This window comes from Scyliorhinus canicula, chromosome 15 (assembly GCF_902713615.1).
Source record: "Scyliorhinus canicula chromosome 15, sScyCan1.1, whole genome shotgun sequence".
NCBI classification, from domain to species: Eukaryota; Metazoa; Chordata; class Chondrichthyes; order Carcharhiniformes; family Scyliorhinidae; genus Scyliorhinus; species Scyliorhinus canicula.
Genome location: NC_052160.1, coordinates 140,425,731 through 140,450,806, shown reverse-complemented (window position 1 = coordinate 140,450,806; position 25,076 = coordinate 140,425,731). Strand labels below are relative to the sequence as shown.

At 46.3% G+C, this 25,076-nt stretch overlaps 1 protein-coding gene across 6 annotated transcripts in view; it reads right to left on the bottom strand.

Annotated features, from left to right (window-relative positions):
* The window catches only part of LOC119978392 (prickle-like protein 1), a 138,594-nt gene that overhangs the window by 8,749 nt on the left and 104,769 nt on the right, over positions 1 to 25,076 (bottom strand). For all 6 annotated transcript variants that reach the window (XM_038820015.1, XM_038820010.1, XM_038820012.1 and 3 more), the window contains exons 3-7: positions 24,032 to 24,145; positions 11,716 to 11,853; positions 5,522 to 5,725; positions 2,434 to 2,620; positions 756 to 1,769 (exon numbers count right to left, since the gene is read on the bottom strand). In XM_038820015.1, the coding sequence (XP_038675943.1) occupies positions 756 to 1,769; positions 2,434 to 2,620; positions 5,522 to 5,725; positions 11,716 to 11,853; positions 24,032 to 24,145 (1,657 nt within the window). The remainder of the gene's footprint in view (positions 1 to 755; positions 1,770 to 2,433; positions 2,621 to 5,521; positions 5,726 to 11,715; positions 11,854 to 24,031; positions 24,146 to 25,076) is intronic.

The window sequence follows — 25,076 nt, the reverse complement described above, 5'->3', positions numbered from 1 at the left end:
CATTAGCCTTAAAATACGATAGGTAGATGAAGATCCACATACCCAGCTGCCCATAGTATATTTTACACACATGTAAGGCAATGGCTGAACTAAGAGAGCACCACAGTTAGGCTCAAACCCTCTGGATAAATATCAGGAGGATTCCTGCCTGCCAGAGATGCTACGGAAGAAGTAAAACGTCAGTGAAGGTCTTAACTATCAGCAACTAACTTAAATCAGACAGGGGACTGAGCTTCTGATTTGCTGATTGATTCTTATCCTTCCTATTGTGGTATTATCATAAATGTAAGAACTGCAAGGGTTAATGAAATGTCTAGAATAGCCACGAGAAGGAACTACAGGTATATAAGGCATTGATGCTAAGCCTTGTGGGGGAGAGAGTAGTGCAGGAGGTAGTTAGAGACAGACAGAAGTAAAGATAGTGTGAGTAAGAGCAGATCATAGTTTCTATCAGTATAAAGATTTGTAGTTTGAGTGTAGTTTATATGTTAATAATCAACTATTATTTAGGAGTATGAGTCGAACCCAAATTAGTAGTGTTAATAAACTTATAGCTTTGTTCAAGTTCAAGCCAATTTGTGGTCTTTGTGAACACTACGCCAACCATCCTGAATTTACCAACACAAAGAAGACCGCACCCAGCAGTCCATTTAGCTCCTATCTGTATTTGGGATTGGGAGGAGCAGTGATGAAGGAGACAGTGGAAGTTGTTCTTAGCATGAGATCGGTTATCACTCCTGCATTAACTTGGTTACCTGCAATCTGGACAGCTGCCGAAGGATCTTGTGGATTTCTTCCAGCCTTCTGTTCCGCCATCTTCTCTTTCAAACTCTGGGGTGAATTTTCCAACCGTGTTTGCTGATCCTGCGCAGCGTGTTCCGAACCAACCTGAAGATCCAGCTGTTGATTCTGTTTTTTCCAAAGGGATTTGGTGGGACTATCCGATCCATCCCCGAGTCGGCCTCCCTGTTGAACGCAGTACATGTCCAGCTGATGTTTGAAGGCCAGACCTTCATCAAGAGCCAAAGGTCCCATAGCCATTGTTTTCATCATCGTTTGGTCTTCAACAGGCCAAACCTCATGCCCATTACTTAGGGACGTATTGTCAATGACTTTCATAGCATTTTCAAGTCCACCTTTTAGCCAATTAAAATTACATAGCGTTGCTGAATTATCATTTTGTTTGTCTGATTCTTGATCATAGGTCAAAATCTCATCTTTACAGCCTTTCTCGTTTGTAAGATTGTCATCCTCCGAGGCCCACGCCTCTGGCCTCCTTGCCTCGTTTTGAGGCTCAGCGTCTTTTTCCAACAGCTCATAGTCCGTCTGCCAGAGCTGAAGTTTAACAGAACTCTTGCGTTGCTTCTTGAGCTCTGATGCAAGATTATCTTCGCCATCAGCTGCTTGATCTTTGATACTGAGAATGTCCACATGTTGAAGAATACAATCCGTGTTATCCACAGGCTGTGTTTCAGTGGTTTGGCTGTGTTGCTGGTCCGGGGGCAGCCAAGCGGTGTTGGCCACGGTGTCTTCCCCAAGACTGAAAACACAATTCGATTCTTGGGATTGCAGAGATTGAAAAGCAGAGTCTGAGGAATCTGAGCCACCAGGTTCTTCCACTTGACTGCAGCTTACAGAGCAGAAGACTTGACCATGCCGGGAAGTGAAGGTACAGCCTAAGAGAGGCTTCTTGCATTGAGTACATGAAAAGCAAGAGTTGGTTGCGTGCCAGTGCTGACCACTGAACGTTATTTGCCCACAGTCAATACCTGTTGATTTAAAGGTACAAGATTGAACGTTTGGTCCCAACAAGAAGTTTAAAAAACTTTCATAACTTCAGGATGAGGACATGCAAACCAGATAAAAGTGGGAAAATGACACACCCATCATCAATTGGGTGAAAACCTATTACAAAATACCATTGCTTGTTTTCCTTAAGTATAGATTTGTTTGAATACTGCTCAAGAATGACCTCATTGAGAAGCCAGATTATTTTCGAGGAGGTGAAAAGAGCACAAAGTTAACAGACAAGTTTGCCGTAAGCCTTTGGATTAATGATGTTGGCTAATTCAGCTCCTTTGTATCTGGTATCATGACTTGGTGTCTGTTTTCCAAACCTTGATGTGAAAAGCTTTAGACCTCTTTTATGCTAAGGCAGCAATATAAATGGATATAGTTGTTGTTAGTCTCAGTAACAGATCCCTAATTATGGCATTAGCATTCGCTATTCAAGTAAAAATAACCCCTTTAACGTAAAAAGGCAGCGATGCAGTGAAAGATTGAAGTTTTAATTGGAGGGAAGGCTTTCCCTCAACAATGCATTAAAATTCCTGTCTAGCTCTCAAGTTAAGACAGTTGGGAATTTTCTTTTTTGGTATTCTCTAATTATCTGTCTTGCCCATTTTAGATTTTTCTTTTTTTTTATATACTCACTAATTATTTCTCTGCAGGTTTCACAGTACTCTGCGTAAAGTGTCTCGAAACAGCCGCAGCAATATGGCTGCCCTTCTTTCATGATGTACTTCTGTCCTCCAAGAATCACTTCACATTCAGTACAGCTGAAGTGGTCCATATGCCAATATCTGCCTTCTGCCTCGGTGCACTCTTCAGCAAAGATCAACTGCAATGTCATAGGGGGGAAAAACACAATCATTGTTAATATCACGCAGTAATGACATGCTCCCATTTCCAGATCGTAATCTTTTGCCCGCACGATATGAGGGGACTACGTGGCATTTACCAGCCCTCCCCTAATCTGCAAATACTTTTGCCAGGAGCATTTCCATGTATTTATGGTAGCAGTCTCCTCCTCCACCTTTCCCACCAATTCTGACTCCTCATCAACTGGTCAATTCCTGCTCCTTTAGCTGGAAGTTAGCCGCCCTGTATTGCTGGTGGTGCAGTGGCATTGTCACTGGACTGCTGATCCAGAGACCCAGGGTAATGCTGTGGGGACCCTGGTTCGAATCCTGCTTCCCCAGTTGGTGGAAATTGAATCCAATAAATGTCTGAAATTAAAAGTCTTAACGATGACCAGGAAGCCATTGTCGATTGTCATAAGAATCGCAGCTGGTTCACTAATATCTTTGAGGGAAGGAAATCTGCACATCTAGCCTGCATGTGACTCCAGATCCACAGCAATGTTGTCTATTAAATGCCCTCTGAAATGGCTCGACCCCGGAGTATTTGGCACCACTCCCCTATGCCGGGACCCCCCGTCATGCTGGGTAGGGGAGAATCCCGCCCCTGTTGTGTGGAACTACCATCGTGCTAAATGGGATAGATTCAGAACAGATCTAGCAACGTAAGACTGTGCAACCATGAGGCACTGTGGGCCATCAGCAGCAGCAGAATTGTACTCAATAACCTCATGGACTGGCATAACCCCCACTCTACCATTACCACCAAACCAGGGGATCAGCCCTAGTTCATTCATGGCGCCGAGGTCCCAGGATTGTTCCTGGCTCTGGGTCACTGTCCGTGTGGAGTTTGCACATTCTCCCCGTGTCTGCGTGGGTCTCATCCCCACAACCCAAAGATGTGCAGGGTAGGTGGACTGGCCACGCTAAATTGCCCCTTAACACGGCTTCAAGGGGAGGTCATGTCTGACAAATCTTTTAGAATTCTTTGAGGAGGTAACAAGGAAGTTAGAGAAGGGAGAACCAGTGGACATGATTTATTTAGTTTCAAGAAGGTCTTTGACAAAGTGCCGCACAGGAGACTGTTAAATAAATTAAGAGCCCATGGTGTTAAGGGTAAGATCCGGGCATGGATAGAGGATTGGCTTACTTGCAGAAGGATGAGATTGGGGATAAAGGGTCTTTTCCAGGATGGCAGCTGATGACTAGTGGTGTGCCTCAGGGGTCTGTGCTGGGATCACAACATTTCACAATATACATTAATGATCTGGAAGAAGGAACTGAAGGCACTGTTGCTAAGTTTGCAGATGATACAAAGAAATGTAGAGGGGCAGGTAGTATTGAGGAAGCAGGGGGGGTTGCAGAAGGACTTGAACAGGCTAGGAGAGTGGGCAAAGAAGTGGCAGATGGAATACAATGTGGAAAAGTGTGAGGTTATGCACTTTGGAAGAAGGAATGGCGGCATAGACTATTTTCTAAATGGGGAAATGCTTTGGAAATCAGAAGCATAAAGGGACTTGGGAGTCCTTGTTCACGCTTCTCATAAGGTTAACGTGCAGGTTCAGTCTGCAGTTAGGAAGGCAAATGCAATGTTACCATTCATGTCGAGAGGTCTAGAATACAAGACTACAGATGTACGTCTGAGGTTATACAAGGCTCTGGTCAGACCCCATTTGGAGTATTCTGAGCAGTTTTGGGCCCCGTATCTAAGAAAGGATGTGCTGGTCTTTGAAAGGATCCAGAGAAGCTTCACAAGAATGATCTCTGGAATGAAGAGCTTATCGTATGAGGAACGGCTGAGGATTCAGGGTCGGTACTCGTTCTGATTTAGAATGCTGAGGGGGGACCTTATTGAAACTTACAGTATACTGCGAGGCATGGGCAGAGTGGACTTGGAGAGGATGTTTCCACTTGTGTGAAAAACTAGAACCAGAGGGCATAATCTCAGACTAAAAGGTGATCCTTTAAAACAGAGATGAGGAGGATTTTTTTCAGCCAGAGGGTGGTGAATCTGTGGAACTCTTTGCCACAGAAGGCTGTGGAGGCCAAATCACTAAGTGTCTTTAAGACAGATAGATAGGTTCTTGATTAATAAGGGGATCAAGGGTTATTGTGGGAAGGCAGGAGAATGGGGATGAGAAAATATCAGCAATGATTGAGTGGCAGAGCAGACTAGATGGGCCGAGTGGCCTAATTCTGCTCCTGTGTCTTATGGTCTTAATAAATGTGTTTTTCTTGATGTAAAAACTAATTTATGGTCCTGTGACTCTGTTCCTCCATGTTTTACTCAAAAAAAGTACTGGTCTTTTGAGCCAGGGTTCCATTCAGGGATCTTCCCAACTAGTGATATAATCAATTGGGATCTGCAATGGTGTCCATCCATGTTACCAAAATATAACGGTGGTCAAAGCTCAAAGACAGCACCCTATGTGCCTTCCTCACACCCACGCTGCACCCAAAGACCTCGCCAACAGTATAATTTAATACTAATGATTTATCTCTTGTTAGTAGTCTCAGCTGTGACAGTATTACAAGATAAAAGCTATGGTAAAGGAATATAATGGTAGCATTCTGATTTATGATTGTTGGTAACATGGAGGCTTGCTCTGCCAGGTCAGAGGACCTTAAGACTGGAGCTGTGTGAAGGTCAGACCAAGTAGGCCTTCGAGACTTCATCCTCCAATGTTGACATTGCTCACCCAGTTGTGCAGGCAATGACCGTTGCTTGATTGTCGATAATGAATTTAGCCGTGTGTGTCAACCATGGCTTTCCCGTGCGGGAGACAAACAGCAACTGCCCAGCGGCAGCTTCAACCCAATTCCCACCAAACCCTTGATCAGAACAACAGTTGAAGTAGAGGGGGATAATGAATGCCACTTACCTGGTCACATGACGCACAGCGTGGTTTAAAGAGGTCAGCATGGTGCCGGCCGCAGTATATCTTCCCCTCCTGGTAAAAGTAAATGAGGTCCACCAGTAGTTCCTGACAGGTGATGCATCCGAAGCAGTAAGGGTGCCAACATGTGCGGTTCCCAGCTCTCTGAGCAAAGACTGCAACATCCCCTCCATTTATCTTGCCACCACACTGAAAATGCATGAACAGGTCGTCAGATAAACACCTTACAAGGCCCCCTTTCACAGTATTAAAATTTTCATCCCCTGTTTTCAAATCTGACCTTGGTCTCACCCCTCTCTATCTTTGTAGTCTCATTCAGCCCCACCCCTCCAAACTCTCTGTGCTGGCCCAATTCTGGCCCCTTGCTCATTCTGATTTTAATTACTCCAGCATTCAGCCCCCTAGGTCAGGGGTGTCAAAATACACCGTGGGCCAAAATTAAAAAATCGGGACAAGTCGAGGGCCGGACTGGTTCAATGTTTTTTTGCAAAACTTATTGAAATGAACTTATTGAACCTGGAACTAATAAAGCTTAGGTTATTGCCTATAAAAACAACATTAAATATTAAATAAATAAAAAAATTAGTTGCATTTATTTCTTATTGCTTTATCTGGAGCTTTTCCAGAGTAATTTCTAATGAAAACATTTTTCCACAGGCCAACACTTTGTGATTCACACTATACCTGAATAAACTCGGCATCAGCCATATCATACGCCATAGGCGCTTCAATTGCTGGGGCCAGCTTTAATAGTAATTAGATATTATTAGGGAAGCACGGTGGCCTAGTGGTTAGCACAACCGCCTCACGGCGCTGAGGTCCCAGGTTCGATCCCGGCTCTGGGTCACTGTCCGTGTGGAGTTTGCACGTTCTCCCAGTGTCTGCGTGGGTTTCGCCCCCACAACCCAAAAATGTGCAGAGTAGGTGGATTCGCCATGCTAAATTGCCCCTTAATTGGAAAAAATAATTGGCTAATCTAAATTTTTTTTAAAAAGTAATTAGATATTATCTCACGGGCCAAAGATAATTCCACCGCGGGCCGGATTTGGCCCGCGGGCCTTGAGTTTGACATATATGCCCTAGGTCATCAGCTCTGAAATTCCCTCCCGAAGCTTCTTCTCTCTCCCGCTCTCTTTTCCATTAAGATGCTCCTTAAAAAGCTTGACTTTTCCAAGCTTTTGGCCTCCTGCCCTAATGTCTCCTCATTAGAGGGCAGCACGGTAGCATGGTGGTTAGCATAAATGCTTCACAGCTCCAGGGTCCCAGGTTCGATTCCTGGCTGGGTCACTGTCTGTGTGGAGTCTGCACGTCCTCCCCGTGTCTGCGTGGGTTTCCTCCGGGTGCTCCGGTTTCCTCCCACAGTCCAAAGATGTGCGGGTTAGGTGGATTGGCCATGATAATTTGCCCGTAGTGTCCTAAAAAGTAAGGTTAAGGGGGGGGGGGGTTGTTGGGTTACGGGTATAGGGTGGATACGTGGGTTTGAGTAGGGTGATCATTGCTCGGCACAACATCGAGGGCCGAAGGGCCTGTTCTGTGCTGTACTGTTCTATGTTCTATGTTCATATGGCATGGTGTTGTACTTTGTTTGATAAAGCTCCTATGAAGCATTACATATTACATCAAAGGCGCAATGTAAATGCAAGATGCAAGCGATGGGAGACGATTCATTTTGATCAAATTTACAACCAGCTCCTTCTCGGCCTCAGGTGAACAATGTGCACCTAACAAGCAAAAATATATCTTTTCATTGGCTGTAATTTTTTAAATTCCATACCTTTAGTCAATTTTACAGTGCATTTGTTTGAAATGCAATTCCCATTATCAAAATTTTTTTTTTCCAATTAAGGGGCAATTTAGCGTGGCCAATCCACCTACCCTGCACACCTTTGGGTTGTGGGGACGAAACCCACGCAGACACGGAGAGAATGTGCAAACTCCACACGGACAGTGACCCAGAGCCGGGATTGAACCCGGGTCCTCGGTGCTGTGTGGTAGCAGTGCTAACCACTGCGCCACTGAGCTGCATTGCCCATTCCCCTGAAATAAACGCCAATGGTGTGCCATGATTGTATTCTGCTTGTAGCACAACTCCTAGTCCCTGGAAGAGATACCCTGTAACATCATCTTCATCCACTCTACAGTGCATCATCTTACCCCGAACAGTCAGTCTTAATGTATTTAGGTATATATAAATACTCAGAAGGGGAAAGTTGAGCAGGGCTATGGGCATAATGGAGGGAAATATGCGCAATTAGAATTCTCCTCCAAAGAGTTAGTACAATCATGATGGGCTGAATGGCTTCCTTCTGGGCTGTACGATTCCATCATCTAAATGATGATGCAGATGTAAACGATGACATTAAGACCAGATGAACATCTAATTTTTATTAGTGTTTTTAAGAGTTCTGTTGTGTTCCGAGGTCTTCTCTTCCCCCTGACTACCTCAGCAATTCACCCGCTTGTTTTCTGTACTGCGTTTGTCATTATAGCAATATGGTTCTTATACAAAGCCCAATGTACATGTGCATCTGAAAGGGCACCCTTACTAGGCCCACTACCCTGGCCTATCCCTGTAACCCACCTAACCTGCACATCTTTAGACACTAAGGGGCAAATTTAGCATGGCTAATCCACCTAACCTGTGGAGTTTGCAAATTCTCCCGTGTCTGTGTGGTTCTCACCCCCACAACCTAAAGATGCGCAGGGTAGGAGGATTGGTCTTGCTAAATTGCCCGTTAATTGGAGAAAAACAAATTGAACACTTTAAATTTATTTAAAATAAAATAAAGTGCAAACTCCACACGGACAGTCACCCAAGACTGAAATTGACTGGTGCTGTGAGTCATCAGTGCTAACCACTGTGCCACCACGCTGTGAAGTCTGGATTGTAGTTTGAGATGGCTAGTGAGAAGAATATGAGAAGAATGCGATATTTGGATTTGATGATTTATATCTGGGGAAAACGCCCTCTCATAGAGGTATGTGGAACCAAAGCAGGCCTTCTCCTCGAGTGTGCAGGATGTCAGACGAGGATACGTCCCTCTGTCTACAAATCCCCAAAAGTCTTTGTCCATTGACCTAGCTTTCACCTCTCTCGCTTTGCGTGGTGATGATTTCCTGACCAGTCCACTGCTTTGTTCAAACACCTGCTGAAACTGTGTTGATAGTTTTCCAACATCCATTTGAAGAAAAGGATTTGAGATAAACATAGTGATTTGTACCATCTTGTCTAACCCCTGAAATCATCTGTTAAATTCCTTTTCCCAGTTTGTCCAGCTGGTCACAGGATTTGTTTGGAAGGAACACTTTCTCTTTCACCTGTTGTTGGATTTTCTCCAGATTTGGGAAGTGCTCAATAATTTTGTTCTTTAACGGAGAGGACCCCAGACTCAGTTTCAGCTTGAACGCATTCACTGCACTGATCATGTGTCTCTCTCCCTCCCCTGCAGTTCACGACCCCGCTCATTCAATTTTGCTCTTATGTCTGTAAGTAATACCAAGTATAGCAACCTCGCATAATCTGTCAGCTCACGGTACACCTCATTTCTTGATTTAAGAAAGGTGACAATTTCAGGGAGCAGATTTAAAAATCTCTGGTGGACCTTTCCTCGATTTAACCACCTGACGCCTGCACAAAGGATTAGTTCACTGTCGGTGGCATCAAGCTCATCGAGTAACACCCTGAACAAGCCACGTTGCAGGGCTCTGGCCCAAATTGAGTTGACAATCTTAACAACTGTCATTACATGAGAAAAGCCAATAATCTTGCTGGGAAGCACTTGTTGGTGGATAGCACAGTGGTAATTGACAAAGGATGGGAATTCAGGATCATTTGTGCAAAATGCAACAAAGCCTGCATTGACAGCCGGCATTGACGGTGCACCATCGGTGGTGATTGAACCAGTTTCTCAGTCACACACCTTTTGAATTTGTTGCAGACATCCTCTCCTCTTGTCCTCTCTTTGAATGGCAAAAGAGTGAGAAAGTCCTTCTTTGTTGTTGAGTCTTGGCATGACATGCCAACGAAAACAATCAGCTGGGCTTTATTCGTCATTTCTTTTATTTTTCCTTTTTTCCCCATAAATTTAGAGTATCCAAGTCATTTCTTCCAATTAAGGAGCAATTTTAGCGTGGCTAATCCACCTACCTTGCACATCTTCTGGGTTGTGGGGGCGAAACCCACGCAAACACGCGGAGAATGTACAAACTCCACATGGACAGTGACCCAGAGCCGGGATCGAACCTGTGACCTCAGCGCCGTGAGACAACCGTGCTAACCACTTAGGCCACCGTACTGCCCTGTTCGTCATTTCTAACGATTCATCAAACTGCAGTGATAAACATTCACAGCCTGATAACTCTGGGGTGTAATTGCTGCAAGACATCCTCGAACAACAATTCCAACCTTCTGGTTACTGCTAAAGTGCCAAGTGACATAATTCAATCTTTGTTTCTCAAGTCTTTGAACCAAGTGTTGGCTGTACCCATCACAATCTTCCTGATAATTTCGCCGTTGGTGAGTGGTTCCTTATGTTTTGCCAGTAGACGGATAATATGAAAAGTTGCCTCTTTGCCAGTCTTGCCTTTAGCCACAGGTTTTGAAAAGAGTGACTCTTGAACTTTCACACTCCCTTTAACTCCCCAACTTTCCCTGTCTGAATTGTGGTGTTTAAAGGGAAATTTTCTTGAAAGTCTGCATGCATTGACTCGTGATGCCGTTCCAATGGACATTTTTACTCATGGAGGGCAGCACGGTGGCCTAGTGGTTAGCACAACCGCTTCACGGCGCTGAGGTCCCAGGTTCGATCCCGGCTCTGGGTCACTGTCCGTGTGGAGTTTGCACGTTCTCCCCTTGTCTGCGTGGGTTTCGCCCCCACAACCCAAAAATGTGTAGAGTAGGTGAATTGGCTACGCTAAATTGCCCCTTAATTGGAAAAAATAATTGGGTAATCTAAATTTAAAAAAAAAATAAAAATTTTTTACTCATGGCTACACTCTGTTGACAAATGGTCTTGTCTTTGACATTCATAAAAGATAAATCATTTTCCAATTCCTGGTGGGTTTCTCTCTCACAGGCCCCTGGCTCCTCGCTCATCATTTTGTCTTCAACCAGCTTATTCCAGGTTTTGGTGCCTGTGAGAATCTTGTTGCCCGAGTCCCACAGATGTTTGTCGCAGTTTGGCAGACAATGAGCTGATTCACTCGCCATTATGAGAATCCCTCGTCTCGTGCAATACGGCATGGTTTGGCAGACAATGACAATTGCTTGTTCAAACCCCCCGGATCAGCCTATCGATTGCGATGGACTATTTGGAGACCACTGTCCTAGGGGGTAATGATTGACCAGAAAATGGACGGGACCAGCTATATAAATGCGGAGAAGGTCAGAGGCTGGGAATCCTGTAGCAATTAGCTCGCCTCCAGATATCCTAAAACCTGTCCACCACCTACATGGCACAAGTAAGGAGCGTGATGGGTCCAGTTGCCTGGACGAGGGCAGCTCCAATAACACTCAAGAAGCTCAATACCATCCAGGATGAAGCAGGCCATTTGATCGGCACCCATCTGCCACCTTATGAATATCTAGCTCCTCCACCGCTGACACACAGTGGCAACAGTATACACTGTCTACAAGCTGCACTACAGCAACTCACTAAGGCTCCTTCGAGAGCACCTTCCAAGCCAATGATCCATACCCCCTAGGAGAACAAGGACAGCAGACCCATGCGAACACCACCGCCTGGACATTGGCCTCCAAGGAATATAACATTCTGCCTTGGAACTATATCGGCGTTCATTGACTGTTATTGGGTCAAAAATCTGAAGCTCCCTCCCTAACAGTGGGTGCACCTATATCGCATGGACCGCAATGGCTCAAGAAGGCAGCTCACCATCAACTTCTCATGGACAATAAATACTGAGCTTCCCAGTAATGCTCACATAATAATAATAATCGCTTATTGTCACAAGTAGGCTTCAATGAAGTTACTGTGAAAAGCCCTTAGTCGCCACATTCCGGCACCTGTTCGGGGAGGCTGGTACGAGAATATCCCATGTTCCCAGCTCATGTACGGGAACATCCCATCCCGGTACATCCCATGAAAGAATTTAAAAAAACCTGATTAATACTTCAAGGTTGAAGTCCGCTTACTTGATTCCCCTTTTTACTTTCAGCTTACCTTTTCACAAAGAGCTCCAGTGGCAGTTAACGGAAACACTTGAACAATGCCGCGTCCCAATGCTTCCCTCTTCCTTTGCCCGCTGAAGACACGCAACTCCCTCTTCTCCTCTTCACTCAGTGATTGGCAGTACTTCTCCTTCAGAAGAAGAACAGAGTCAACATCATTGCTTTATTTGGTGAATCACCGGCCACAGCTAAAACTACAGCAAGGTCACGAGGGCCTCTGAACTGCACATTTTACAGAGAGAACACAATGGCCAAATTCTAGTAAAGTCAATCTGTGGGAGGTATTCTGGTGATGCTCATAAAGCTATTGGTATTTAAATCCTGGGCAGTCTTTTAAAGCACATCCTCACACATGCACACTATCTTCCCTTTGGGGAATAGAGGAGGAAGGATTGCCGAGCGGATCATCAGAACATTGAACCGCATTATGAACATTCCTTCCATGGCCAACAGGTCTGGGCATTGGACTTGAACCCGGAGCTTCTGGCCCAGAGGCAGGGGACACTGCTGCTGTGCCCCAGACCTCCTATCTTGAGCAGTTACTGTCTACAATATATACTGTCACAAATTATAGACTTTTAAGTACTAATTTGAGACAAAAGTAAGAGGTTGTTAATGCTGATTACAAGGGTCAACTTCAATGAATGTTTTAACTGGAATAGAGGGCCTCACGGTGTTTAGCACGGCTGCCTCACAGTGCCGAGGTCCTAGGTTCGATCCTGGCCCTGGGTCACTGTCCTTGTGGAGTTTGCACGTTCTCCCTGTGTCTGCGTGGGTTTCCTCCGGGTGCTCCGTTTCCTCCCACAGTCCAAAGATGTGCAGGTTAGGTGGATTGGCCATGAGAAATTCCCCTTAGTGTCCAAAATTGCCCTTAGTGTTGGGTGGGGTTACTGGGTTATGGGGATAGGGTGGAGGTGTTAATCTTGGGTAGGGTGCTCTTTCCAGGAGCCGGTGCAGACTCGATGGGCCAAATGGCCTCCTTCTGCACTGTAAATTCTATGTGCAGGGTAGGTGGATTGGACACGCTAAATTGCCCCATAATTGGAAAACAAAAATAATTGGGTACTCTAAATTTATATTAATAAAAAGAAAGAAAAAGAAAGTAAACTGGAATAGATCCATCCATTTCCATGAGCACCTTCTGCCATTCACTTGAGTCGTGGCTGACCTAGGAATTGTATGAAGGTAGGATTTTGTGGAAGGAGTCGGCCATTTGGTCCTTCGAGTCTGCTCTACCATTCTGGTTGTGGTCTCGACTCCACTTTCCCGTCCGGCACCCGTAGCCTTTTAGGAGAGTTCCTCATTTATATTAATCTTTGTGTGAAAAAAATCCATCGTTATTTCACTCCTGAATGACCTAGTTCGAACTTTCAGACTGTGGCCCAGATATTCGCTCCGGCAGGGAGGCTTCCCATCACGGTATAAGTCCCAGAAATGACCGGAATTTCTAAGTCTCACCCCAGAACATGGCATTTCCTATTTTCACGGGGGTGGGGCAGGAACAGGCTGGGAACAGGCTGTACGCGCAGTTTACAGAGGCAGCTGGTCATTTAAATTACCGGTTGCATCCGCTGAAGTGGGATTTTGGGTAGGTATGAAACCTGACATGTGCAGAGTAGACCAGGTCAGAGGAGATGTAAACTTGGTTCACTCATTTGGGTAGCCAGGGTGCCCCCTTGGTGAAGTAAGGTACGTCCCTGGAAATGGTCCTGGTATACCTTGGGAGAGGTACGGCACCCTTTCAAAGAGGTTCGGCATCCTTTGGGATTGTTAAAAATAAATATGATTGTGCATAAACAGTGCAGAAACTCATTAGAACTGTCAAAGTTGTCAAGGAACTGTAAACGCTGTCAAGGCACTGTAGTCAAAGAACTGTCAAGCCTGTCAAATGTCTCTCAAAGGATAAACAGTGACATAGGGGCTATTAAGGGCCAACGGCATACAGAGATCATAGAATTTACTGTGCAGAAGGAGGCCATTTGGCCCATCGAGCCTGCACTGGTTCTTGGAAAGAGCACCCTACCTAAGCCCACATCTCTACCCCATTCCCATAACCCAGCAACCCCACCCAACACTAACGGCAATCTTGAACACTAAGGGCAATCTAGCGTGGCCAATCCACCTAACCTGCACATCTTTGGACTGTGGGAGGAAACCGGAGCACCCGAAGGAATCCCATGCACACACGGGGAGAACGTGCAGACTCGGCACAGACAGTGACCCAAGCCAGGAATCGACCCTGGGACCCTGGAGCTGTGAAACAATTGTGCTAACCACAGTGCTACCGTGCTGCCCCACTGGGGGATATTGGGAAAACGATGAGCCATATGAGGGTGGGCGGAGAGGCATGGGATGACTTAGGTGGTACAAAGAGCTATGGAAGGATGGATGGGGCATGAGGAGCCATAGGTTGGCATGAATGGTGAATAGGGAGTGTGCGGGGAAAAGATTTTGCTTGTTTTAATATTTTTGTTAAGTAATTTTAAAAACATGCAGGAACACAGAGTCAGGCCCTCCGCCTATCCATAAGTCTTTGCACTCTTTCTGGGGTTGGCGGAGCAAACTTCCAATCCAGCCCGCACCCCAGGAAACAGAAATCCCAACTGAGGACGGCCAATTTTAAAAGTTGCTGCTGGAATTGAGTGCATAAATCCAAATCAGCTCCAGGGCTGCATGTGGCTCAGTGAGGGCTCATGTATGGCTCACCACTTTGATTGATCAAACCCAGTTTTTCCCGTGATCACGTTTTAGAGAGTCGTTGTCTAAACCTGTTTCTATTTGTGGGGGGCTCGATGGAGGCTCCGTTAAGGGGGAACCATAGGTTCGTCCCGGGGAACATGGATGGGGGATTTCAGGGATGGTATAGAGCGGGCATTAGACAGTTGAAGGACCTGTTTATCGACGGAAGGTTTGCGAGCCTGGGGGAGTTGGAGGAGAAATTTGGGCTCCCGCCGGGAAACATGTTTAGATATCTGCAGGTAAAGGCATTTGCTAGACGGCAGGTGGAGGGATTCCCTGCGCTCCCCGCAAAGGGGGTGAGTGACAGGGTGCTTTCGGGGGTCTGGGTCGGGGAGGGGAAGATATCCGATATCTACAAGCTTATGCAGGAGGTGGAAGAGGCGTCAGTAGAGGAGCTGAAAACGAAGTGGGAGGGGGAACTGGGGGAACAGATCGAAGACGGGACATGGGCTGATGCCCTGGAGAGGGTAAATTCTTCCTCCTCGTGTGCGCGGCTTAGCCTCATCCAATTCAAGGTGCTGCATAGGGCCCACATGACTGGGACGAGGATGAGTAGGTTCTTTGGGGGTGAAGATAAGTGTGCCAGGTGCTCGGGGAGTCCAGCGAACCATGCCCATATGTTCTGGGCATGCCCGGCATTGGAGGAGTTCTGGAAGGGGGTGGCGAGGACGGTGTCAAGGGTGGTGGGATCCAGGGTCAAGCCAGGATGGGGACTCGCGATCTTTGGGGTTGGGGTAGAGCCGGGAGTGCAGGAGGCGAAAGAGGCCGGTGTGCTGGCCTTTGCGTCCCTAGTAGCCCGGCGAAGGATTTTGCTACAGTGGAAGGACGCGAGGCCCCCAAGCGTGGAGACCTGGATCAATGACATGGCGGGCTTCATTCAGCTTGAGAAGGTTAAATTCGCCCTGAGAGGATCGGTGCAAGGGTTCTTTAAACGGTGGCAACCTTTCCTCGACTTTCTGGCTCAACGATAGGGTACTGGGACAGTAGCAGCAGCAACCCGGGGGGGGGGGGGGGGGGGGGGGAGGGGGGGGGGTGGGGGGGGGCGTTGATTATGTTGGCTTATTTTATTTAAATTTGATTTATCTAATTTTAATTTATGGTTAAGTTCTCTTGTTTGGGGGGGCGTGGGGGAATGTGATACATGTGATGTTACGGTATGGGGGAATTGTGGGTGTTATGGGGCTGTTAGTTGCATATTACTGCTTTTTGCTATACTTGTTGTTATATTTTCTGTAAAAAATTCCAATAAAAATTATTTTTAAAAAAAAAACCTGTTTCTATTTTAAACAGAAAATCAGGATATCTAAAAACCTTCTTGGTGATTGATATTTGTTAACTGATGACAGCTAGAACATGTGAAATGTTTATCCACAAAATTAAGATATTCTATTGAAATCATGTTTGGATCAAAAGTCATAATGAGTCACAGGCGTCCTGTTTTGCTGAGCAAAATGACATTATGTGTCATCATGCCAATAGCTTACATTTGCCCACAATTAGCTCGTCAAGTGAGTGGTTCACATATGCCGATGGTAATTAAATTGCTTATTTCAGTGCTCAGCTATTTAACCAAGATTTTCCTGCTTGTTTCAATGGGTAACATGGATGTCAAAGATCTCATGGCACTATTTGAACAAGAGCACATAGCTCAACCAGCGCCATAGCCAAAATGTATTCTTCACCTAATCTCAACGACATAATTCTGGGTAACTAATTTGTTCTCTGTGGGAGCTTGCTATTTAAAGTGTAATAGTGACTGCAACAGCGCTGGGTTCAAATCCCTGTACAGGCTGAAGTTATCCAAGAAGGCCCAGTCTTCTCGACCTTGCCCTTCGTCTGAGGTGTGGTGACCCTCAGGTTAAATCACCACCAGTCAGCTCTCTCTCAAAAGGGGAGAACAGCCTATGGTCCTCGGCGACTATGGTGACTTTCATTTTCAGTAGTGACTGCGCACCAAAATTAACCTACTGGCAACACTGTGCTTTAAGAGATCTTGAGGATGCAATATATTATTTATTTCAGTGAAAATAAAAAATATGAGGCACAGTGGGCCCGATTCTCCGCCCCCCCACGACGGGTCGGAGAATAGCGGGAGGGCCTTCCCGACATTTTTCCCGCCCTCCCGCTATTCTCCCCTCCCCCCGCCCAACTCCCGACACGAATCGCTGCCGCCGTTTTTTTACGGCCGGCAGCGATTCACAGCTGATAGATGGGCCGAAGTCCCAGCCCTTTACGCTGTTTTTACGAACGGCAAACACACCTGGTCTGGCCGTTCGTAAAAACGGCGGGAGCAACTCGCTTTTTATAACCATGGCACCGATTGGCACGGCAGTACCACGGCCGTGCCAAGGGTGCCATGGGCCCGCGATCGGTGGGCACCAATCGCGGGCAGCGGGCCCGATGCCCGCGCACTATTTCTCCTTCCGCCGCCCCGCAGTATCCATTCGCGGGGCGGCTGAGGGGCATCCCGGCCCGCGCATGCGCGGGTTTCGCGCAAATACGCAATGACGTCATCCGCGCATGCGCGGGTTGGAGTCTTCCAATCTGCGCATGCGCGGCTGACGTCATATGACGCGTCAGCCGGCGCTAACTCCGGCAAGCGGGCTTAACGAAATTCGTTAAGCCCGTGATGCCGGAGCTTGTGGCGTCGGGCTGCTAGCCCCGACCGGGGACCAGAATCGGTTCCCGGTCGGGAAGGGGCGCGCTGGCGTCAAACCCGCCCGGGTTTGACGCCAGCCTTACGATTTCTCCCGTTTTGGGAGAATCGCCCAGTAAGTCTGAAGAGTAACGACAGCCTATCTTGGATTGGCTGATGTTAGTCAGTGGGGTCCTGTAGTTTTCCTGTGCATCTATTCATTACAAAGGGAAAATAAATAAGGCCAACTTGCACTTCTATAGCGCCTTTAATAAGGTACATCAACCGAAGGCACATCACATGAGCTTAAATCAGACATAAATTGTCCGTGTTTCAAAAAGAGTGGCATTAGGCCAGATGACCAAGAGATTAGTCCAAGGTTTCAAAGGACGAGCGAGAATTACTTTGGGAATTCTATAGCCTCAGGGTTTTGGCAGCTTGTGGTGAAAGGCACAACTTCCAATGGTGAAGCCAATATATTTTGGAGAGGATAAAGCGATGGGATTTGAGCGCTGTCCTTGGTGCATGCTGGAACCTGCAGTGCACCATTTCGAACGCATCGAAGTTTGTAGAGAGAGATGAAAAGGCACCTGTAACCCCAAGCTTCCCCATCCAATGTCTGTTAACAGGTGGATATCCATTTAGCGAACCAGGCAGCAAAAGACATTCTGTGATTCACAACTGTTTTATTGTTCAGACTGCAGTTCAAAGCAAAGACCAGTTTCCACTCTTCACTCCTGGATCCTCTCCCTGTCCAGATGGAACTCCTCTACTGGTGAAAACCCCCCAACTGTCAAGTACAGGCTTCAATGAGCATCAACTGCTCTCAACCTGCTCTGCAGCGTGTCCTGGCTTACTCATAAAGGGAACTTCATTTATAACATTGTCAATGCCCTGTACCCAACGCAACAAGGTCTGTTGTATAGGCCTCTGTGCAAATGTAACACTGAGACATAGAAGGAGATAATAGACCTGATGACCACCAGCTTGGTCAAAGAGTGGGTTTTAAGGAGAAAAGTGAGATAAAGGTGAGGAAAGGTGTAGGGAGGGAAAGCGAGGGCTTGGGCCTGAGACAACTACAGATCTGGCCGCTACGCTGGAGGGTTAGAATTGGGGATAGTTAAGAGGCTAGAATTAGAGTATTGCAGATATCTTAAGGGGTTAGAGGTAGGGGGCGCCAAGGCCATGGAGAGATTTGGAAACAAGGATTAGAAATTTAAAATTAAGACTTTGGTTGTCTGGGAGCCAGAATAGGTCAATGAGCAGGCAGAGGTGAAGCTATCGCAGCAGAACTTTACATTATCTCAAGTTTATAGAGGGTAGAATACAGAAGACAAGGCAACAGCATATTGGAATAGTCCAGAGGTAAAGGCATGAACGAAGGTTTCAGTTACAGATGGGTTGAGTCGGACTCAAAGTCTGGCCATTTTTTCAAATTAAGGGGCAATTTAACGCGGCCAATCCACCTACCCTGCGTATCTTTGGGTTGTAGGGGTGAGACCCATCCAGACACGGAGAGAACGTGCAAACTCCACAGTGACCCAGGGCTGGAATCGAACCCGGGTCCTCGGTGCCGTGAGGCAGCAGTGATAACCACTGCACCTCCGCGCCGCCCTTGCATCAGGCAATGTTACAGAAATGGTCATCGGCAGTCTAGTGATTTGACAAATATGAAGTTGAAATTTCAGCATGGTGCAAAATGCGACACCAAAGTTGCAAACAAAGTTGTTTAATCTCAGACTGTTGCCAGGGAGAGGGATGGAGTCGGTAGGATGCAAAGAGGACAGGGAATCGAATAAACGCACAATCGAAGTCTTGGTCTCGATCTTCTTGTTCTGATTCTTTTAAAATGTAAATCCAAGTCATGAGTTCTTCTAAGAGTTAGTCCAGCCCTTGCAAAACATACAAGCTTACCTGTAGCTACTCTCAAGTTATACTGAAGTTATAGACATCCTGCACTAACTCCGAACTTGGTTGAAATCACCCCAGAAAAAATTTCACTGAGGGTCTTTCATGCTATCAAAGAGACTCTTATTGTCTCATGACGTACTGGGCCCCAGCTCGAAAAGGGAAGTGTGCTGAGCCGTTGCATTGCCCAGTGCCTTTTAACAATTAAGAAAATATTATTTTAATTTTGGTGAGAAGTCCTTCTTTCCAGCAAATGGCTTCTGGACATTTTCTCCCTGTAAAGTCTACACGGATCACAACAGAACGTCTTTACTGAAACGTATTGATGATTGTGCTTTGTGCATTCAAACAGAATTTTACTGCCACTATATTATACAAACCAATTTAAGTGTGTGAGAAATTGCTATAATAAGCATCTGTTATGTTTTAGTGCACAGCCACATAGACTTTCATTTAGTTCCCTCACGGTAATCTTACCAGGGGTTTGTCCATGAAATCAAATACTCTTTATTACCCACTTTGCAGCTAACAAATAAGCTGTTGTAATAGTTTTGAATGTTGCAATTGATGTTTTAAGTTGGCCATTGTTTCTCATGGGAGAAGGAATTAACCCTGAGTGAAATACAGGACCAATTAACACCCAGTTCATAGCCTACCAATGATTACAAGAACCTTTCACTATTTCCCTCTTCGATTTTCACCCCCCTTATTGGGTATCCATGGATGCCTGGCACCCTCCTTTATCTTTCCCACTTTCACACTAAGTCACACTTTCTCTATTAGCCTCGATATTGAGCGTCCAACCTGAGTTGGCATTGTGCACATTTGCACGCATAGCTAACCCCCACCTCCAGGCAATAAGTCGTTGTATGTCCCACCCGTTGCCCGGGGATCAATTAATTCAATGCAAATGGAGAATCAAAGCTAGGGTCTTAAGATCCATAGACATTTACAGCACAGAAGGAGACCATTCGGCCCATCGTACCTGCTCACTGAAAAAGAGGAAGCCAGCCAAATTGCACTTTCGAGCTCATGATCTACAGCCGTAGAGGCTACATAAGTGTACATTCAACTAGTTTTTGGAAATGTGGTGATGGTTTCAATCTTTACCATCCTTTCAAGCAGTGAGCTCCAGATACCCACCACCTTCTAATGAAACAATTCTCCTCAACTGACCCCTTCTCTGCTAAAGGAAATGTATCTTTCCTATCCAGTCTATTTAGGGCCCTCAAAATGTTATACTCCTCAATTATGGGCGGCATGGTAGCACAGTGGTTAGCACTGTTGCCCTACAGCGTGAGGGTCCCAGGTTCGATTCCTGGCTTGGGTCACTGTCTGTGTGGAGACTGCACGTTCTCCCCGTGTCTGTGTGGGTTTCCTCCGGGTGCTCCGGTTTCCTCCCACAAGTCCTGAAAGATGTGCTGTTAGGTGAATTGGACATTCTGAATTCTCCCTCAGTGTACCCAAACAGGCGCCGGAAAGTGGCGATTAGGGGATTTTCACAGTAACTTCATTGCAGTGTTAATGTAAGCCTACTTGTGACACTAATAAAGATTATTATTATTAAATTTACCCTCAGCCTCCTCTGTTTTAAAGATAACAACTCCTGCTGCTCCTATCTTTACTCATGGCTAAAAGTCTTCATTGCGGAGAACATCCTTGTCACTCCCTTCTGTACCCTTTTGTACGATCCCTTTCTTTCTTTCTTTTAAAAAAAAATTTAGATTACCCAATTAAGGGGCAATTTAGCGTGGCCAATCCACCTCCTCTGCACATTTTTGGGTTGTGGGGACGAAACCCACGCAGACACGGGGAGAATGTGCAAACTCCACACAGACAGTGACCCAGAGCCGGGATCGAACCTGGGTCCTCAGCGCCGTGAGGCGGTTGTGCTAACCACTAGGCCACCGTGCTGCCCTTTACGATCCCTTTCTTCCTGTAATGTCGTGACCGGAAGTGTACACTTTACTCCAGCTGTGGCTTAGTGTTTTATACAGTTCTCGTAAAATCTCCTTACTCTCAGAAGGAAAGTATCCCATTTGCTTTCTTAACCAACTGATTTACCTATCCTGCTACCTTCAGAGATCTTTTATTTTTAAATCCGTAAATTTAGAGTGCCCAATTATTTTTTTCCAATTAAGGGGAAATTTAGCGTGGCCAATCCCCCTCTACCCTGCACATCTTTGGGTTGTGGGGGTGAGGCCCATGCAGACACGGGGAGAATATCAAACTCCAAATAGACAGTGGCCCAGGGCCGGGATCGAACCTGTGATAGGACTGGCAGTGTATTCCGTCTGTGATAGGGTTGGGTAGTGAATTGGCTCTGTCAATGTCTGGGATTTAATGAAAATTTTATATCCAAAACTGTGCATTTTTTGCCTCTTTAAGGTTGGAGGTCCTGCCATACATTTTCATAAATTACTGTTCCATTTCAAAGTCATTCCAAGTTCATTCAATTTAGCCTCACGAGTTGAAAAAAGGCTTATTAAACATTTTTGACATGTTTATACATTAAATTATCGGTTTAATTTAAACTTTAGTTGTAGTTTTAAACCATGATGAGGGAGCAGGGATCTTAAAGAGTTATGTAGAAGTGAAAGGTTGTGCTGAGCACTACTTCAAATTAAACAGTGACGGTAGGACAAAGGGGCACAGATTTAAACTCGCAGAAGTTAAATTTAGGTCTGATGTCGGGAATTTCTTCATAGGAAGATTGATCAGGGCATGGAATGGTTTGCTGTCGAGAATGTTGGAGGCAATAGCTGTGGAATCATTTAAAAAACTGAATGGCTTGATGGAAAGACTAAGGTAAGAACTAACCTGCATTTAAATAACACCTTTCACATCCTCAGGGTGCCCCAGTCTGCTTTACTGCTGGAAGTGGAGTTCCTGGCCTGGATTCTCCGCACTCCGACTCCGAAATTGCGTCCAGTGCCGGGGCGGAGAATCCATTGCAGCTCATGGAGTCGGAGAGTACGCCGCGCGCTAATCCCCTACCTGCAGCCATTGCCAGAGGCCCGCTCCGCTATTCCCCGCCCAGACCGGCCGAAGTCCCGACGGCGTGGATCGAACATGGCCCCAGACGTTCGGGATACTTGCGGACTCAGTCTGCGGCTGCCATGGTCAGGGGCGGGCCGATCGGTGGGCAAGTGGGACTGGGCTATTTCTGGGCTGGCAGTCCAGGTCGGGCACGCGGCCGATCGGGGGCACTATTCACGCGGTCCAGCTCCGTGGTGTAAGTCCGCCATGGAGCACGGCACGGCTGCTGGAGGCCGCCGCTGTGCGCATGTGCGGCCTCTGACCCGGAAATGCGGGACCCGTATCTGCAGCTGGAGTTGCGAGTTTCACGGCTGTCAATATGTGACCTTTTGACGCCAGTTTTTCTGGCTTAAAAGGCCACAATTTTCACGACGGCTTGGAGACATCGTCCCTGAAACGGAGAAGCCATCCTCCTGTCTTATTTAAAATAAATTTAGAGTACCCAATTTATTTTTTCCAATGAAGGGGCAATTTAGCGTGGCCAATTCACCTACCCTGCACATCTTTGGGTTGTGAGGGCGAAACCCACGCAAACACGGGGAGAATGTGCAGACTCCACACAGACAGTGACCCAGGGCTGGTAGCGATCCTGGGACCTCGGTGCTGTGAGGCAGCAGTGCTAACCACTGCGCCACCGTGCTGCCCTGTGGAATCACTGTCTTAATGTAGGAAACAACGTGACTCATTTTCACTCAGAAATATCCCATAAACAGCAATGAGATAAATGATCAAGAACAAAGAACAAAGAGCAATACAGCACAGGAACAGGCCCTTCGGCCCTCCAAGCCTGCGCCGACCATGGTACCTGCCTAAACTAAAACTGTATGCACTTACGGAGTCTGTATCCTTCCATTCCCACCCTATTCATATATTTGTCCCGATAACGTGCGGGATTTACCTACTGTTCATGTCGGCGGGATATTCCGGTTCCACGACGGTGCACGGGTTTCCCAGCGGTGAGGGGTGCAGTCAACGGGAAATTCCGTTGACAACGGCAGGATCAGTAAATTCTGCTGACGGGCCGCCTCCTGCCAACAACGTGGCGGGTTGGTCGGTAAATCCCACCAAACATGTTTTTTATGTGAGCTGACAAATAAATACAATTCAGGAATATGGGAAGAAATTCTTTGCCGATTGTGCTGGAATCTTTCACCTGAGATGGCCTTTGATTTGATGTTTCATCCCAAAGGTGGCAACTCCAACAGTATAACAATCCCTGGACAATACGCTGGTGGTGATTACACACTTAAATCACTGGTGTGAAGCCTCAAACCCATGGTTTCTGGCTCAGAGGCGAGAGAGTGAAAAAAAAAAGAAAAATGAAAATGAAAATCGCTTATTGTCACAAGTAGGCTTCAAATGAAGTTACTGTGAAAAGCCCCTAGTCGCCACATTCCGGTACCTGTTCGGGGAGGACGGCACGGGAATTGAACCGTGCTGCTGGCCTGCCTTGGTCTGCTTTAAAAGCCACCTCTTTAGCCCTGTGCTAAACCAGCCCCTGGTTGAGAGTTGTCACTAAGCTGAAAGTGGCATGTTAGCGCTACACTCTTCAATGCCCGTTACTGATGGACAAAGATTCTTGACACAGCGGGGTAGACCTTGACCGTGCAATCGTGTAAAATGGGTGACAACAAATTAGCAGCCTGTTGAAATCAATGGTAATAATAACAGGCTGCTGACCTGCTATTGTGTGTTGCACAAATCAAGATCTACCCCCATTGCTTTCCTCAGATATATTCTCGGGTTACTTACAGATGAGAGATGGGAATAAAAAAGCTGTTGCATTAATAAACCCTGCAATATGAATCTGTCTTGGACCTTGAGGGCGAAGCAGTAAACCGGTGACAATTCTTTGCAATCCCGTCTTTTTATTTCAAATAACAATCACTTGGAAATTCTTTCTGCATATGTGTTTAACCCTTTCGAGGATGAATTCTTAATGGTGTACGATCAAATCATGCTTGTGCAGAATGGCACAGATACTTACGTCATTATCATGGGGTGGAAGTTGGTACAGTAGCTGTTTAATACGAAACTTCTCTCCAGTGCTGTTGACATAGGGGATGTTTTCTTCTGGCAGACAGCGGAAATATTGGTGCACCTGTGGATTGATGGATAGATAAAAAATAATTTATAAAGAGGGCTTGGGTCAATCCTGGCCCTGGGTCGCTGTCCGTGTGGAGTTTGCACGTTCTCCCCGTCTCTGCGTGGGTTTCGCCCCCACAACCCAAAAAGATGTGCAGGACAGGTGGATTGGCCGCGCTAAATTGCCCCTTAATTGGGAAAAAAAAAGACTTGACCATTTGAAATTGTTTGAAAAAGAAGGCATAGGAACAGGAGAAAACCCGCAATAGGCAAATAATATTCTGAATTTTCCTCTGGTGCCAAGGTTCTGAATCAGATACATTTTATTTATAAATTTTAGTGCACCCAATAATTTTTTTTCCCAATTAAGAGGCAATTTAGCGTAGCCAATCCACCTAACCTGCACATCTTTGGGTTGTGGGGGTGAAACCCACGCAGACACGGGGAGAATGTGCAAACTCCACACGGACAGCGACCCAGAGCCGGGATCGAACCTGGGACCTCAGCGCCGCAGTCCCACTGCCGACCACTGCGCCGCTGTGCTGTCCCTGAATCAGGTCCTTGATGGGATTTGCCCTTCTGGGCAGTCATTCCAGGCAGAGCAATATTTAAAATTAAATGGGATCTCAGGGGTTTGATCTGCAATTATTACATTGGACATCGTGGTCACTCCTCATGTGCCATGGTGCAGATTATTACATTGAGCATAAGGTGCAAATCCACGCAGCTAATCCTTTTGGGTTGCAAAGACCTATCACAGCATGAGTCACGTTTACTTCCAGCAGCACCTATTGAGGAGCATTTCAAAATGCCTGCACAACTAAGCTGTTTCAGTCGTTGCGAATGAGTTATGGGGCTCCTCAGTAAAGTTCGGAGCAGTGCAGGAATTTGACCGAATTGCTCCTCTCTACAGTCTCCTAATCATTCTCGGGAAGTCATGTCTCTGA